This window comes from Anas platyrhynchos, chromosome 4 (assembly GCF_047663525.1).
Source record: "Anas platyrhynchos isolate ZD024472 breed Pekin duck chromosome 4, IASCAAS_PekinDuck_T2T, whole genome shotgun sequence".
Lineage (NCBI taxonomy): Eukaryota > Metazoa > Chordata > Aves > Anseriformes > Anatidae > Anas > Anas platyrhynchos.
This window is the reverse complement of record NC_092590.1, coordinates 66,217,902-66,231,752: the sequence shown is the minus strand read 5'-3', so window position 1 is coordinate 66,231,752 and position 13,851 is coordinate 66,217,902. Positions and strand designations below refer to the sequence as shown.

Below are 13,851 nucleotides of genomic sequence, written 5' to 3'. Positions count from 1 at the left end.
ACAAACCTGACAGTGCTACTAACCACAATGCCTGGAATTTAGCATTCTTCATGGTATGATTGCAACTTCAACCTTCCCACCTCTACTCTTGTCTGGTGACCACTGCAATCTATTACATGGTTCTAATCTAACCCTCTGAATGTTGCCAGACAGCACTTATGATTGCCCTTTCTTTCTTTTACTTCTGCAGAAAGTGATAGAAGAGCTCTGATTACCAAGATGGTCCATTTTGTAAAGGGCACTTAAAAGTTCTGAAGTCAGATAATTCACACTGCTCCTTTGACAGTACTGACTCAGTGCAGGAGAGATGTCTATCGTCAGTACAATCAATACCATTGTTCACAGCATTTCAGCTCCCCACCGATTCTGTTAAGTCATGTTTATTTTCTGAAGATTGCAAGCTGAAGTGATGCACAGACATGCCATGCTAGAATAAACATCTAATCTGTCTAAACCTGTGTTACCAGTACAGAAGGTACCAGGAACTTCGAGAAAATTCACAGAAGCTACAAGGGACAATTAAAACAAGGTGAGTCTGTTTCTAATTCTTTGGGTTATCAGTTTATCAAAGACCAAAGACAATGCAAATACAAACTGCAAACTAAAAAAAAAAAAAAAAAAAAAAAAAAAGGACTTTTGACAGCTAGCTGAAAAATTTTACTACTTATTTTTTGTGTGTGTGTGTTGCTTGCAACTGCACTGAATTGGTTATTTCCATGTTTGATTGAATTAAAGGGTGCTGTAGACCACCAATATAAAACCAAAACATTCATATTTCCATTTGTGATGGCTCATATTTTAATGAAATCCCTCAGATACTGTACACTGATTTTACAATGCTCTTTTCATCAGACACATTCCACATGTTGCAGTCAACAGATGGTCAACACAGCAGATCCAAAATCAGAAACAAACAAGGCATCACCACAAAATGCAGAAGAGGCCCATTATTTAAGAGGCAGCCAGAGACATTGTTTACATTATCTGTACTGTGGTAATGAAATACCATGTCAACCTCCAGAACTGAATAATGTGAACAGGATTTGTTGAATGTGCACCTGTAACTAGCAAATAGCCACTAGCCAGAAAGACAGGCTATTAAAAATACCTTATAACACAAAAGTGTGGAAAAAGATTTAGCATTATTCTGGCTTTGGGAGAATGAAAAAGAAATGTTGTGCACCCACTCACCTCAACAGGAGCACTTAGTTTCCTGACAGCTACTGAACCTAGTTGGAAACTTCACAGATAGCAGAAAACTTTTCAAGCAAAGTTCTACCTCTTCTAACACACTGGCAGGATTACAAAAGCAAGATATTAAAGAGCACACACTAGATGGACAAGGCTGCCCTCTACTGCTAGTAAATGCCAGTTTTGTCAGTCACTTACCACTGCAGGGGCATTCACGACAGAGAGATTGTAACCATAAAGAAAAGATGATCCAAAAGCACCAGTTAAAGAGGCTACAATCAGACTTCCAGACCAATTCTGAAAAACAATGAAAAAACGTAGCCATTGTTAGTATACATGAAATAGCTCAGGTTTTAAACATTCCTCACTCTGTCTTGCATAGCTCCTGCAGGCACATCTCCTTGCTACAGAAGGAGACGTGGCCTGAAACACTTTCTATTTCTGCAATCCTAGAAGCAGTAAATTTGAAGTGACAGCATCTCAGGTAACATTTACCAAGGCATAAGTGAACTTTTAAACTTCTTTCAACCCCATGGATTTTGCTTCAAGCATCCCATCCGTCCCCAACACCAAAAAAGCTAAATGTTACAGAGGCATACACTCAGCAAAGGAAACTCTTTGGCAACATACAGTTAAAACAATGAAGCATGTGGTAGCATACATTTGATACAACAGGGCTTTAGGTAGAGCCGACTTAGGAGCAATGTCCACCCGCTCCTGTGAGCAGAAGCATTGGTGAAAATTTGACAAAAAATTGAAATGATGCCTATAAACTAAATTTTATAACCCAAATGTAAGTTTCCAGCAGCAACTTGCTGCCACACAAAAATGCTGGCAGAGATGCCATCTGCTGTCTTCCTCCAGAAACTCTCCCTTTCTGACTTCCCTTTCTGACTTTCCTCCTTCCACCCCTGCCATCCCAACTGTTGTTTTTTTTGTTTGTTTGTTTTGTTTTGTTTTTTAAGGACTCCACTAAGAATCCATATTTTCAGGTATCATTGACTATTGTTTTATGGCCAGTCTGATTGCTTGCTGAAGTCTGAATCTTTTCAAAAGGAGAAACACCTGATTAAGCAGGCCTAATAAACACAGCTTCCCCTACATCCCTTCAAGCGGACACAACAGCTTAATGAATCTATACATGTTTGTCAACTGCACAAAGACTTGTGTTTGCTTTGGAAAATGAAGATCTGAAGCATGAGCTACTTTTGTGTAGGTAGCACATAGCATAACAGAGGTGATGATACACAGGAACGAGCTCTACCAGCCCCAGGACAAACATGGTAAGGAAAGTGAATGCAGCTTGGCAGTTGTCATGCGCCAGAGCTTGCATTGCCACCATGTCACTGCAATCTCACTTTGGATCATGGAGAAGTGATGAGATATCCACACATCGGGAGCAGAGACTGAGTGCCCAACTTGGCAGCTTGGTGTGCGTGGGGTCTGTCATGCTACACAGCTGCACTTCCCAAGGGCTTAAAATGTGCCCTGTGGGACAGCTTAGATGTTTTAACTTCTTCCACATGATGTGGTAAGTTTTTAAGAGATTACACAGTTCATTGACTGCCCTATTTTCAGTCAGGTCAGAAGAAAGCATATGGGGGGAGGAAAGCCTCGTGTAAGGAATATATCCCATTGAGATTGTTAAATAAGCCAAATACAATTTCTTATTATTAGCCAGCTGCTTAAAATGAACCTGCCACACACACACAAAGCTTTGTACCATTACTTTGATAAGAAAAATGTAGAAACTTTGGCATAAAGCTTTATTTAGGTGTTCATAACACCTCATCTTAGGTGCCTGTTATTTCTCTACTATGAACAACCATTCCTATGCTTATAGGAATCACTACTACCCTGAACTAATGGCACTGAATAGAATATTCCTGGAGAGCTACCAGATTGCTCCCAAAGGGGTCACAAATGATAAGTGCACATTCATGTGTGCTGTATGGTAATCTTGATGTAATATTGCTAAGGGCATCTGCTTCAGTAGCATTAAAACCCTGGGAAAAGCCCTGCAGACAAGATGATTTGGACCATATATCCTAGTGTTTATTAAAAAGTCCAGTGAATGTTTGAAACTTTCAGCACAGGCAAATTATATGTACATAGGGTTAAGTGGAAAATAATACAGTACAAATCACAAAAGTGCTGTCAAATTAGAAAACCTCACATCCACTTTATTTTCAAGTGTTGTGAATAGCAACGTTTAGAGACTACTTCTGTACCAAGAATTTTTCAAGTATGTAGTCTACTGCAGAAAGCACACAAAGCCTCAGATTTCCCCTGAAGTTTTACCGTTCTTGGAACGTGCACTTCAACTTCTCCATGACCTGTCTTCTCACACACTATTTTAAATATTTGCTCAAGTTTCAGCAACACCAGATAAGAGATGAAAGCGTAATGAAGCAAGAAGGGGAGGAGAAAAAAAAATAAATGGTTGCTCAGAAAAATATTAACCCTGTGGAAACATTAAAAAAAAAAAAAAAAAAGCAACAAACTCAGCAACCTGTTTTACAATGACTGTGAAACAAGACTGCAACCGCACCTCCTCAGAGGTAGTCGTTTAACACCGTGAGTGCACTCATCTGTTGCTGCTGTCACCAGAGCAATAAACGTGCAGTGAGGAAAGCTGTCTGTCAGATCCCAGCAAAGACATCCAGCCTCTTGTCAGCTGCTTGTTTGTGAAAGTCCTTTTGTTGCTCTTACCAGGGCACAGTGTTCCGAGAGGTTCCAAAATGCTTTTACCAACACACCTCTTTTGTCCAGCATGCAGTGTAATATTTGCACACTGTGCACCTTAGGTTGCCTTTGTTTTAAACGCATATTGGTTTGCATTTATGTTTTCAAAGCACAATTTGGGCTATTGTATTCTGGTTAGTTGGCTATAGATTAATCACGGTTGTAAGCTGGAAACTACAAACGTCCAGAAGAAACTTTTAGGATTCTGCAACAGGTACCGTTCTGACTGCCTGCTGAACCAGGACTTCTGCGCACCTTTCGCGCCGTAGGCTTCCCGAGAGGCAGTTTTAGGGAAGCGCCGAGCACCGGAGCGGTCCTGGAGGCTGAGAGCAGCCGTGCCCAGCCGGGTGGCTGCCGGCAGGTGCGTGCTGGCACCGCACCGCGCTCCACGGCTTGCGATACCTTCCTGCGCCGCCGGGCAGGAGGGGGAACCCCTGGGCTTCCCTCCTCGCCTTTCTCCTTGCCCTTAGGACTTGCTGATTCGGGGAAGGGGGGGGTGGGGGGTTAGCCTGTGAACTCGCCTTGCTGGTGGGAAAGCAGCCCCCGGCACCTGCCGCTCGCCCACCCGTGGGGTGTCCCCTGCCCGTGGGGTGTCCCCTGCGGCCCCAGCCGCTGCCCTCCTCCCGTCCTCCGCGTCCCGGCCGGGGCAGCCGCATTATATTTTTAGCTCAGCCTAACCCCGCTGGCCTCTCCTCTACACCAGCAGCAACTTTCCGAGAGGGGAAAAAGCCTCAGGCTCTGCAACCTGAGCCCTTCCTCCCTTCTGGGGGAAGCAAAGCGGAGTGACGCCGGATCCCCAGCGGCCGCGCACCGGCTCCGCTCCACCTGCAAAGCTGCGGGACACGCGCGAGCCCTCCGCGCCTCTCAACGCTACTTACGCCCTTCCCTGCCCGGCGGGGACCCTTCCCCGCTGCCGGGGCCACCAGCGTGTCCTCCTCGGGCGCCGCCGCCGGGTCCATGCCGTAGGCGCGCAGCGGCCGCGCATCTCCGCCGGGCAGCGCGCAGCGGGGGCGCGGCCGTAGCCGCGCAGAGCCGGAGGAGGGACCCTAGGGGAGAGAACCCGGGGGGGCCGAGCCTGGAGCTCCGGGGACCGCCGGGGGTCAGAACTGCTCTGCCCGCAGTGCGCGGCTGAGGGGCTGGAGCTGCCCGAGCCCGTTTATAAGCGGGCACGTCCATAACTTAAGCAAATTAAACCCGGCGTGGGGTCTGCCCGGTGCCATCTGGGCTGCCCTGCTGTATACACGGCGCTGGAGAAAGGAGGGGAAGAGCTTCCCTTCGTCACCGAAGCTGGAAAGTGAAGCTACCGCAAGCCTTGTAACTAATTAAGATGTAAAACCACACGGCACAGGGACGTTCGCACAGCCTTAGGAGGTTCAGATCTGACACACGGCACTGCTGCTGTGCAGCAGGTGGTGATTAGACGTGTTGCGCGAGGAAGATAAAAGCTTCCAGCTATTAGTTTTGAAGGTGCCTATTTGTAAAGCCTGAGGATTTTGAACTGCTAAGAGTTAAACTGCACCTTCCATTTGGCAATGGATGTGTCTCAGATGAGTACTAAGTGCATCTGGGAACTATTCCCAGACGTCTGCAGTTCATATTGGTGTAAATCTCTGCTGCTTCCACTTCTGACATGCTACATACCTCACCACTACCTTAGAGTCCTCAAAGACACATAAGTAATGCCGTAAAGCACTGCAGGTTTGAAAGCAGTTCATGGTGCAGAAACTTTGAATTGTCCTTGGCACACATCAAGCTAAGCAACCTTTGAATAGAAATCCAGATGCTACTCGTTAACATGTAAAATTACTGTTCAGATTGAGAAACATCAGCATAGATAGATGATCCAGACATCATTTATAATTTCTTTGAATGGTCACAAGCACTTAAAGAGTCAGGTTAGGAGAATCAAGCTTCTAAAATATGTGGAGTGCATTTGAGAAGAATCGGACACCTGTGTTTTATTTAATTTCATTTAAAATAATACAATGCAAGTAGTTCACAGCAGTTGATACTCAAATACAAATAATATGGCTGCATGTGCTTAATACAGACATAGTTTCTCACTTTACCATGCTTATGTTTTTTGACATTTTACAATCACCATTAATAAGAGTTACAGAAACTAATGATACTACTCTCTGCACCCCTTAAATTTTAGTCCTGGCAGCTTTCCTTCAAATCTCCATGGAGACGAGTGTCAGTTTGCTCACCTCTTACAAGTTAGAGTGGAGAGGGAAAAGGGAGAAGAACACACAGATGCAAGGGTTCTTGTGTCAGAGACAAAACCAAAGCTCTTTTTCTGCAGAATACATCGTTCCAGACTTTTTGTGTGAAGGCACACAAACTCTTCTGGAGTGTTACCATTGCCCTCAATGACCAAGTCCCTCCCAGAAAAGGAAGTTTTCAACCTATTCAAAAGTCACTTAATTCTGGAATGGTTTGCCTAAACAGTTTATTGGCTCGTTCAAAACTAGACATTCATATAAGGAGAAGCATGGGAAAAAATTGGAGGCCTGCGGTGCAGATGCACAGTGAGACTATTAGCTGTCCCAGTACCAAAGGGAGAAGGGAAAGAGCAACGTTCCTGTGTATATGAAACTGAGCCTGTGCCTGCAAGTATTCACATAGGTTCCACATGTTTATTTTCTGTCTGCACTCCCCAAATGACAAACACAGAGATTGGCAGAAGATTTGAGGAATTCACTTACCAATTTTTTCTTCAGCACTTTTTCTTTCATCTCACCGTTGCTTTGTTGCTTGTTCTCCATCCTGTCACCTTGTTAGTTAATAGCTGAGGAGGAAAAGAGGGAAAGTTGTGGCAGCATTCAGCTGAGACTATTATTTATTTATTTGTTTATTTTTAATATAATCAGAAATCTGACCCATGAAGGACTTTAAAAGCTTGTAAGTCTAGCTACTCGATTCAAAAATCTAACCTTTGTTCATGAAGGCACAGCTGCACCAAATTGAATGCAATAAAAAGCAACTAAAAATACATGTTAACTATGCATAAGCCATCTACTCAGAGGGCTACATGAACTTTGCAGCAGTTCCTTCCACAACTAAAGCATAAAAGGAAAAAAAATATGGTATCAGGATCTTCTCAGAGAAGACGGCTCTTCTCTTCTCATTTTCAGAGAGAATGTCCTCTCTCTGTTAGCATGTGAGCAACAGACTCACTGGAACTGCAATTTAGAATTTAGATAGTCAGCTGGAACTACATTACTGTGGCTGTGTTGCAGCCAGGACATTTGGTTTAATTGATGTGATTTTAATGATTATGTTGCCCCCTTACATTAGCTGGGCCATTGCATGAACACATTTGCAAAGGAAGGGTCCACTTATTTACTGCTCTTGCAAGAAAGTTCCTGCCTGATTGTCAAGATGCGTACTTTAATAGTGTTAAAAGACATTTTAATTATCACTTCTTAAGAAACTAAACTGGTTTCTGGGGTTTCAGGGAGAGTGGATTAACTGTTATTTATACTGTGCTTCATTGTATGATCTTGGGCAGTTTTTCAAGCTGTTCAGTTCATCTGGAATATGGATTACTGGGTTCTTCTGTGTCAACATCTTGAGGACAGCACATTTCAAGATATTTGCTTGCTTTGCTTAAGGTAAAATGATAATATAAATGGTAATGATAGATCTAGTCTTGAATGCAAGGTGTCTTTTAGATTCCTGTCTAAAGTGAGCTATGATACACAGGGACTAACAGTCAATTTAGTGAAACAGCAGGTTGGAGCAGAATTGTGCTCAAGCCTTCAAACGTACAAGATATTTTCTCAGAAGAAATCATGTCTGATAGAAGAAATACCATTGACAGTACCGAGGCCATTATTTCAGATGCTTACAAGAAATCAGGCTGAGCCCTAAAGGAAGAGGACCTAGAAAAGTGCTGGGATCTTATAATCATTAAACCCACAAAAATTACCATCTTCCCTGTCCATCTCCTAGATCAGACAGCACTGAAAACTTGAACACAACATTTTTCCTTTCACTGCAAAAGGTCTTCATCAATCCCTGGTAAATTACTCTTAAAAAAAAAAAAAAAAAAAAAGCGATTTCGAGGCAAATGCTTATAAGAGATACACTTAGTCTCACTATCAGACATTTCACCTGTCCCATGCCACATTTAACAAGCATACCAAAAATAATCTGTCAGAATTCCTTACTACAGCACCCATACACCATGCATTTTTTCATACTTAAGGCAGATAATTAAATTAACGAAATATAGGTGATGCACTTCTGACAGCACCAACAGAGCATCATCAAACTGGAATTTAAGAGCTTACAGGATGAAGAGTATATGGGACATAGCACTGAAACAGAAACAGCACAAACTCAGACACAAACTATCAGTTTTACAAGCGTCTAAAGAGAAATCACTCAACCTCACAGCTACGCCACTAGCAAGGACAGATAACTTATGTCTCCTTTTCATCACCACATTTTTTTTAATATGGCTGAATCTTCTTGTTCTTTGGGCAGTCTCTGAAACACTTTAATAATACTTCTGGCTTGTCTGGAAAGCCAACAGTACCAATGGTGCACCATCTGTGGAAGAGTTCAGATCAAACAATCCTTCCTGTATTTTAGGTAACTCTAGTTTCACTACTTTTTAAACAGATCCAATTGACTGTATAGAAAGGAATGTTACCCTATCTGTGACAGACATTCAATGTGACACAAAGTAAGAAATCTAGACTGGAAAGAGAGTATAAATCATGGAAATCCTTCATGGATTTGCCAATATTGCTTCTGGATTCTCATTGACTTGCATGCAGGGAAGAGACACAGGATCCGAGGAAGTAGAAACAAGATCTGACTTTAGTGTCTTACAAAATCTATTGAACATTAGGCAAGAAATTAAGCAATATTTAGCTTGAGAAAATGAAAGTCTGGGGTTTGACCTGCTGCTGTCAGTGGCCATTCACTGAAATGTTTTAACAGATGGGGGAAAGTGTATTCTGTCATTCTATTCATATTGCTTGTGCCAGAGAAGTTACTTAAGATGTGGATCCAGAAATATTCACTCATTTTTAATTCTCTGTCATGGAAAATTAGATCCGTCTGCTCCCCAACTTGTACAGTTAGTCAGGAGGTGACTGAAAAATCAGGAAAAGTTCATTTATGTCAGGCCTTGAAACACCTGTTTCAGCATTACAGAACTACAATTTGCTTACCTAAGTGTCCAGCAGTTTATTTAGCAAAGTATAGGTTGAGTTCATTAGCAGGATATTTAATCCAACCAACTCCTATAATTTGTTAGCCTTGGCAAGGATGGCTTAACAGTTCACAAAAAGGGAGCAATTATGGCTGACACGGCAAACTGAACTCTGAGAGGTGTGAATAAACTCCCTCTAATCTAGGTTTTATTTTGAGTTTGAGTTGAACATTTGACATTTGTTGACTAACTACAAGTCAGGAAAAACAAAAGCTATCAGAAAGCTGTCCTGTTCACAAAGAGCAAATATGCAAAGGGAGTAGCACAGATAAACTCTGATTGAAGGGTCTGTGTTTGATATGTTACATGACAGAATTGCTAAGGAGATGAAGACCTCAGAAAAGCTGAGTTTAATCCAAAAATATTAAGACATCCCCACCTGTCCCCCAACTAAGAAGGGTAAAGGACCATGAATAGAGCAACTGTCGTTCAGTTTTGAGAGTTTTTGAGTATGTTTGGGGTGGTGGCCAGCTGGGGCCTGTTTACCATCTTGTTCAGATGGCTCTGGACTAACAGCAAGACACCAAGCACCCCGTTCAAGAACACCAGGCCCAACACAAGAAAGCTTCAAAGCTTCAAGCAATTCAAACATCTGCAATTTACAAGGTTCTGGTGACACAGATTCCTCTTGATGGGCATACGCCACTTCCACATCTGTCTCACAAGCACAAAATATATTACCTCTATTAAAAGATTATGTCCGTGTCAACACTGTAGTAGTAACATTCACAGAGAAAATATGGAAATCAGAAAAGCAGCTTAGAGATGAAAAAATTTACTGTAATTATAAACCATAACAGCCTCTCAGGGACCAAAGGGGACAGATTTGCATTCAGAGTAAGTCTCTTTCAGGTGTAGCACAGAATAGTTTAATTTCTTTTACAAATGGGATAAAGAAGCACTCAGAGAGACAACACTGAAATAGAGTGTGAATTGCAAAGCTTTGGAAAGCATGTTGGTGTAAAAATAACCCAAATATATTCAGTAAGTCCCATTGTATCATGGTAGAATGATGTCTATTAGATATCACTTTGCAAACATCTATTTTTAGTGACTGTCCTTTTTTCTCCTTTCCTCATCTCTTATTTGGGAAGGCAAAATTGTTGTCCTAGTTTCAGCTGGGATAGAGTTAATATTCTTCATAGTTGCTCACCTGTCCAACTTGAGTACTTAGGTTCCCTATCGATTTTACTGGAAATAGGTGGGTGATTCAGAAGACTATTTTAATTCAACCCTAAAATGCTAGTAAAAGAAAATTGAGGAGCAAAGTTTGAATATCACTCCTTCCCCTAGCTTGTGTGCTTTAGAGTTACTGCAGCTACCTTTTTCCATGCAATTTACAGCCAAAATTTTCTACAGCTGAACACTTGCACCTTGCAGAAAAAAAGAGTCATCCTTGCAAGGGAAAGGACTTAAGCTGTTCTTCCAGCTGGGTGTTTCCGTCACTAGTCCAGAGCACGTACTTCAATGAAGTGTGTTCCTCTGATACTATAAATTGTGCATACATACTCATACAAAATAAACCCACAACTGATTATTGAAAAGATTGATTAATTACAACATCCAATGTAAAGATCAAATATAAAGCAGGAACAATTTATGTATTAGATTTTTGTAAGTGACAACTATCTGATTAAAAAAGGTGTTAAGGAATTTCATTAATAACAGAAGGTATTATTTACCCTGCAAATAGTGTTGTTAAAACAGATCAATTCCTATGCAAATGAGACCATGCAAGTCAATGCTTCTCATACTATTTGTGTAAAATATCAAATAGTTCCAATATTAATGTGCCATTGCTGGAGTCTGGTATGGTATGACTTCAATACATCACAGAGCATTCCTATGGTACCAAATTATTTAGTTAGAGCTCTCCTCCACCACAGATACTGTAGACACCTCAGCTTCCAGAAACACCTGTTCTCTTAAGTAATGAATTGATACAGTGTTACAAAATTTATAATTTGTCTTTTTTTTTTTTTTTTTTTTTTTTTTTTAACAATATCTGCAGTGTTAGTACTAGAGTGTTTACAAGGTGATGTATTTCTCTATCTGGATTTCAGTATTTCACAGAATTTACAATCTTATCTCCTCTACTGAGTATTTGACAAACACAGGAAAATATTTGTTGACAAATTTCAAAAAATTGTTTTTTATCAGGTTTAAACTATCCCTCCTTCCCTGAGTCAAACCCTAATGTTGCTAAATTTGAGAATTTGCTAACTATCAACTCCAGGCATTACTTACCACTTCTCCAAAGTATTCTTCACTCTCAATGCTTTCTGAAATTCAGTCAGTTCAGAAGCAACTTTTGGATTGCTAGAGCAGTTCTCTTCTCTGAAATAGGAACAGCTGAATTACTGAACTAAGCATTGTGCCAGCTTTAACTTTTTTATACCTTTTCAGAACTAATAAATAATTAACAATAATAATAATAATAAAAAATAAGACACTGGCTGGAATTCATGCAATAAATCTTTTTTTATCCAATAGAAAATGAACTGCCTTGTATGGCTGCAATACTATACAAGAGGTCTTTGTTTCCATTGCCACATGGTGTGAAAAAGCTTTACTTCCCACATTTGAACCAATAGCCATTTGAAATGTAAATGCCTAAGGCTAGAACCTGCATTCATGTACTCTTACTTGTTTACAAATGACCTGATTCAGGAACACCCACAGCATTCCATGTGCATAAATGACATTTAATAGTGATGTGTTGGGCCAGTACTTGTGTGTAAGAATGCGTAGTACTCACTTGTCAGGAGTCACACCTTTACAAGGCTTTGAAACTTTGAGACAAGACATACTGTACGGTAACAAAAAGCACGGTAGCTCATAAAAAGATTTAGCCTGTCTCTTGTTATGACTTTGTGCCATAGAGAGGAACTTCATATCAGTGTTGGTTTAAATACTAAACAAAACATGGGTCAGGACAAGGCTGTAACAGTTCTGACTACCTGTGTTGTCAGTTCCGCATATCACAAAGCTAAGTGGAGATAAGAACAATCTTAGGTATGAGAAAGTGTGCTCCATGTTGCCTTTTCCCTGCATATTGCTTACTCTAAAAAGCCATTGCATGTTAAGTTAGGCTCATCAGCATTTCTTCAAGGACACTGATAGCTAATGTAATTGTATTATCTATATTCTTGCAAGTACTTAACTATCCAAGATGCACTAGGTAGAGAGGCAGCTGTACAGATATCAGTTGGCTGAAATTCCAAATTCTAGATGAGATTTGAAGTAACTTTGTTCAAGTTGGCATTATTGAGCATGTGGTGCTTGGTTTGTCTTTCAGGTTATGACCTGGCAGCTCCTATGGATCATTTTTGACACTGTTGCATAAACGTCAATGAAGGTAAAAAAGGGATTGAGTCCTCAAAAGATATTATCATCAAATTTACTTCAGCTTAACATGGGCATCCTTCTTCAGTTACAAGGAGACTATTATGAAAGCATCGCTTTTGAGGGACAGGAAAGAAGTTCTGTATAACATTCTCTAGCGTGTTTATCTAAAAACATCCTTAAACTTGGCACCCAACATCTTATAATTAAGAGCAGCCCGCTCTGTGCTAGAACTAATCCTTTCAGACTAAACAAAACTACTTCTTTGATCTAAGCTTTCCCTAGTTTTAGATTGGTTTATGAAGTTTGTATCAGCTTGAGCAAGAACACAAAGAAACCATCTCAAGGGCAATTTACATAGTCATGATCAAGAAATAGGACAAACAAATTAAGAATTACTTTGTTAGATACCACACAAAAAAGAATCAAAGATTTTTTTTTTAATTGAAGTTATAAACTGAAGAGAAAAAAGAGAGACAATATTTACAAAAAAGCCTAAGTTGAAAGGTCACTAAGAGAATATTCAGAGAAAAGTCAGTGAAATTTTAATTTCATGTTCAAGAAGAATTTTTTCATTGTTATGAAGTTAGAAACAGAAATGCCAGAATAAATATGATAACCAGAGTTGTAACAACCATAAATAAACTTGATAACCAGTGTTTGTAGCTATATGTGAATGCTTGTTCACACTTGTGAACAATGTGGTTGGTTTCTATGCAAGCAAGCCCCATGCACAAATTCAGTCTCAAATTGGTAAACCAAATTTATGCTCAGATTTCAGTTCTGCAAAAACTTCCTACTCTGGCAAAGCAGTAGAATATAGGTTAGTTTTAAACCCAGTTCTATAGGACAATTAGGCATGTACATTCTTCACTAGCAAAAGAGAATTACTCACTTCTCACTGAGTCAAAACCCCAAAACTGTGATTTCATATCTTTCATGGCTGCATGTCCTTCATAGAAACATAACATCTTCCTGTGCTGCTAAAACCACAAGTCTGCAAAAATAGCCAGTACACTGATCTTTTTTATTTAATAGCTTTTTCAGCTTAAAAGTGTCAATGTCCCCAGTATATAGGCTTCAGTACAAGCAAGAGCTTTCCTTTTCAGTCATTTATAACACACACAGTATGTTCCTGCATTCATTATAAAAGATCTAACAGATCAAGGGGAAAAACAGAATAGGAATATTATATATTTTAAAAGAGGTTTTTACTAGTTATTAGATAATACTGCCTTGGGTCACCTATAGCAGAATATTTTCCAGTTCTTTGTAGGAAAAAGTGGTTAATAATCACCTTTCACTGTGTTGGTCATTAGTGTTGTTTTAACTATTTTCTC

At 40.4% G+C, this 13,851-nt stretch overlaps 1 protein-coding gene across 5 annotated transcripts in view; it reads right to left on the bottom strand.

The window, feature by feature from the left end:
• SLC2A9 (solute carrier family 2 member 9) overlaps positions 1–13,851 on the bottom strand; it is a 127,024-nt gene that overhangs the window by 96,137 nt on the left and 17,036 nt on the right. For 2 of the 5 annotated variants that reach the window (XM_027457389.3, XM_072037777.1), the window contains 3 exons: positions 11,414–11,503; positions 6,645–6,727; positions 1,390–1,488 (listed from right to left, as the gene is read on the bottom strand). In XM_027457389.3, coding sequence (XP_027313190.1) covers positions 1,390–1,488; positions 6,645–6,704 — 159 coding nt within the window. In that variant the 5' untranslated portion in view covers positions 6,705–6,727; positions 11,414–11,503. Of the gene's footprint in view, positions 1–1,389; positions 1,489–4,814; positions 5,069–6,644; positions 6,728–11,413; positions 11,504–13,851 lie in introns of those variants that run through there. The other 3 variants (XM_038178145.2, XM_072037778.1, XM_027457388.3) reach the window with 2 other exon arrangements.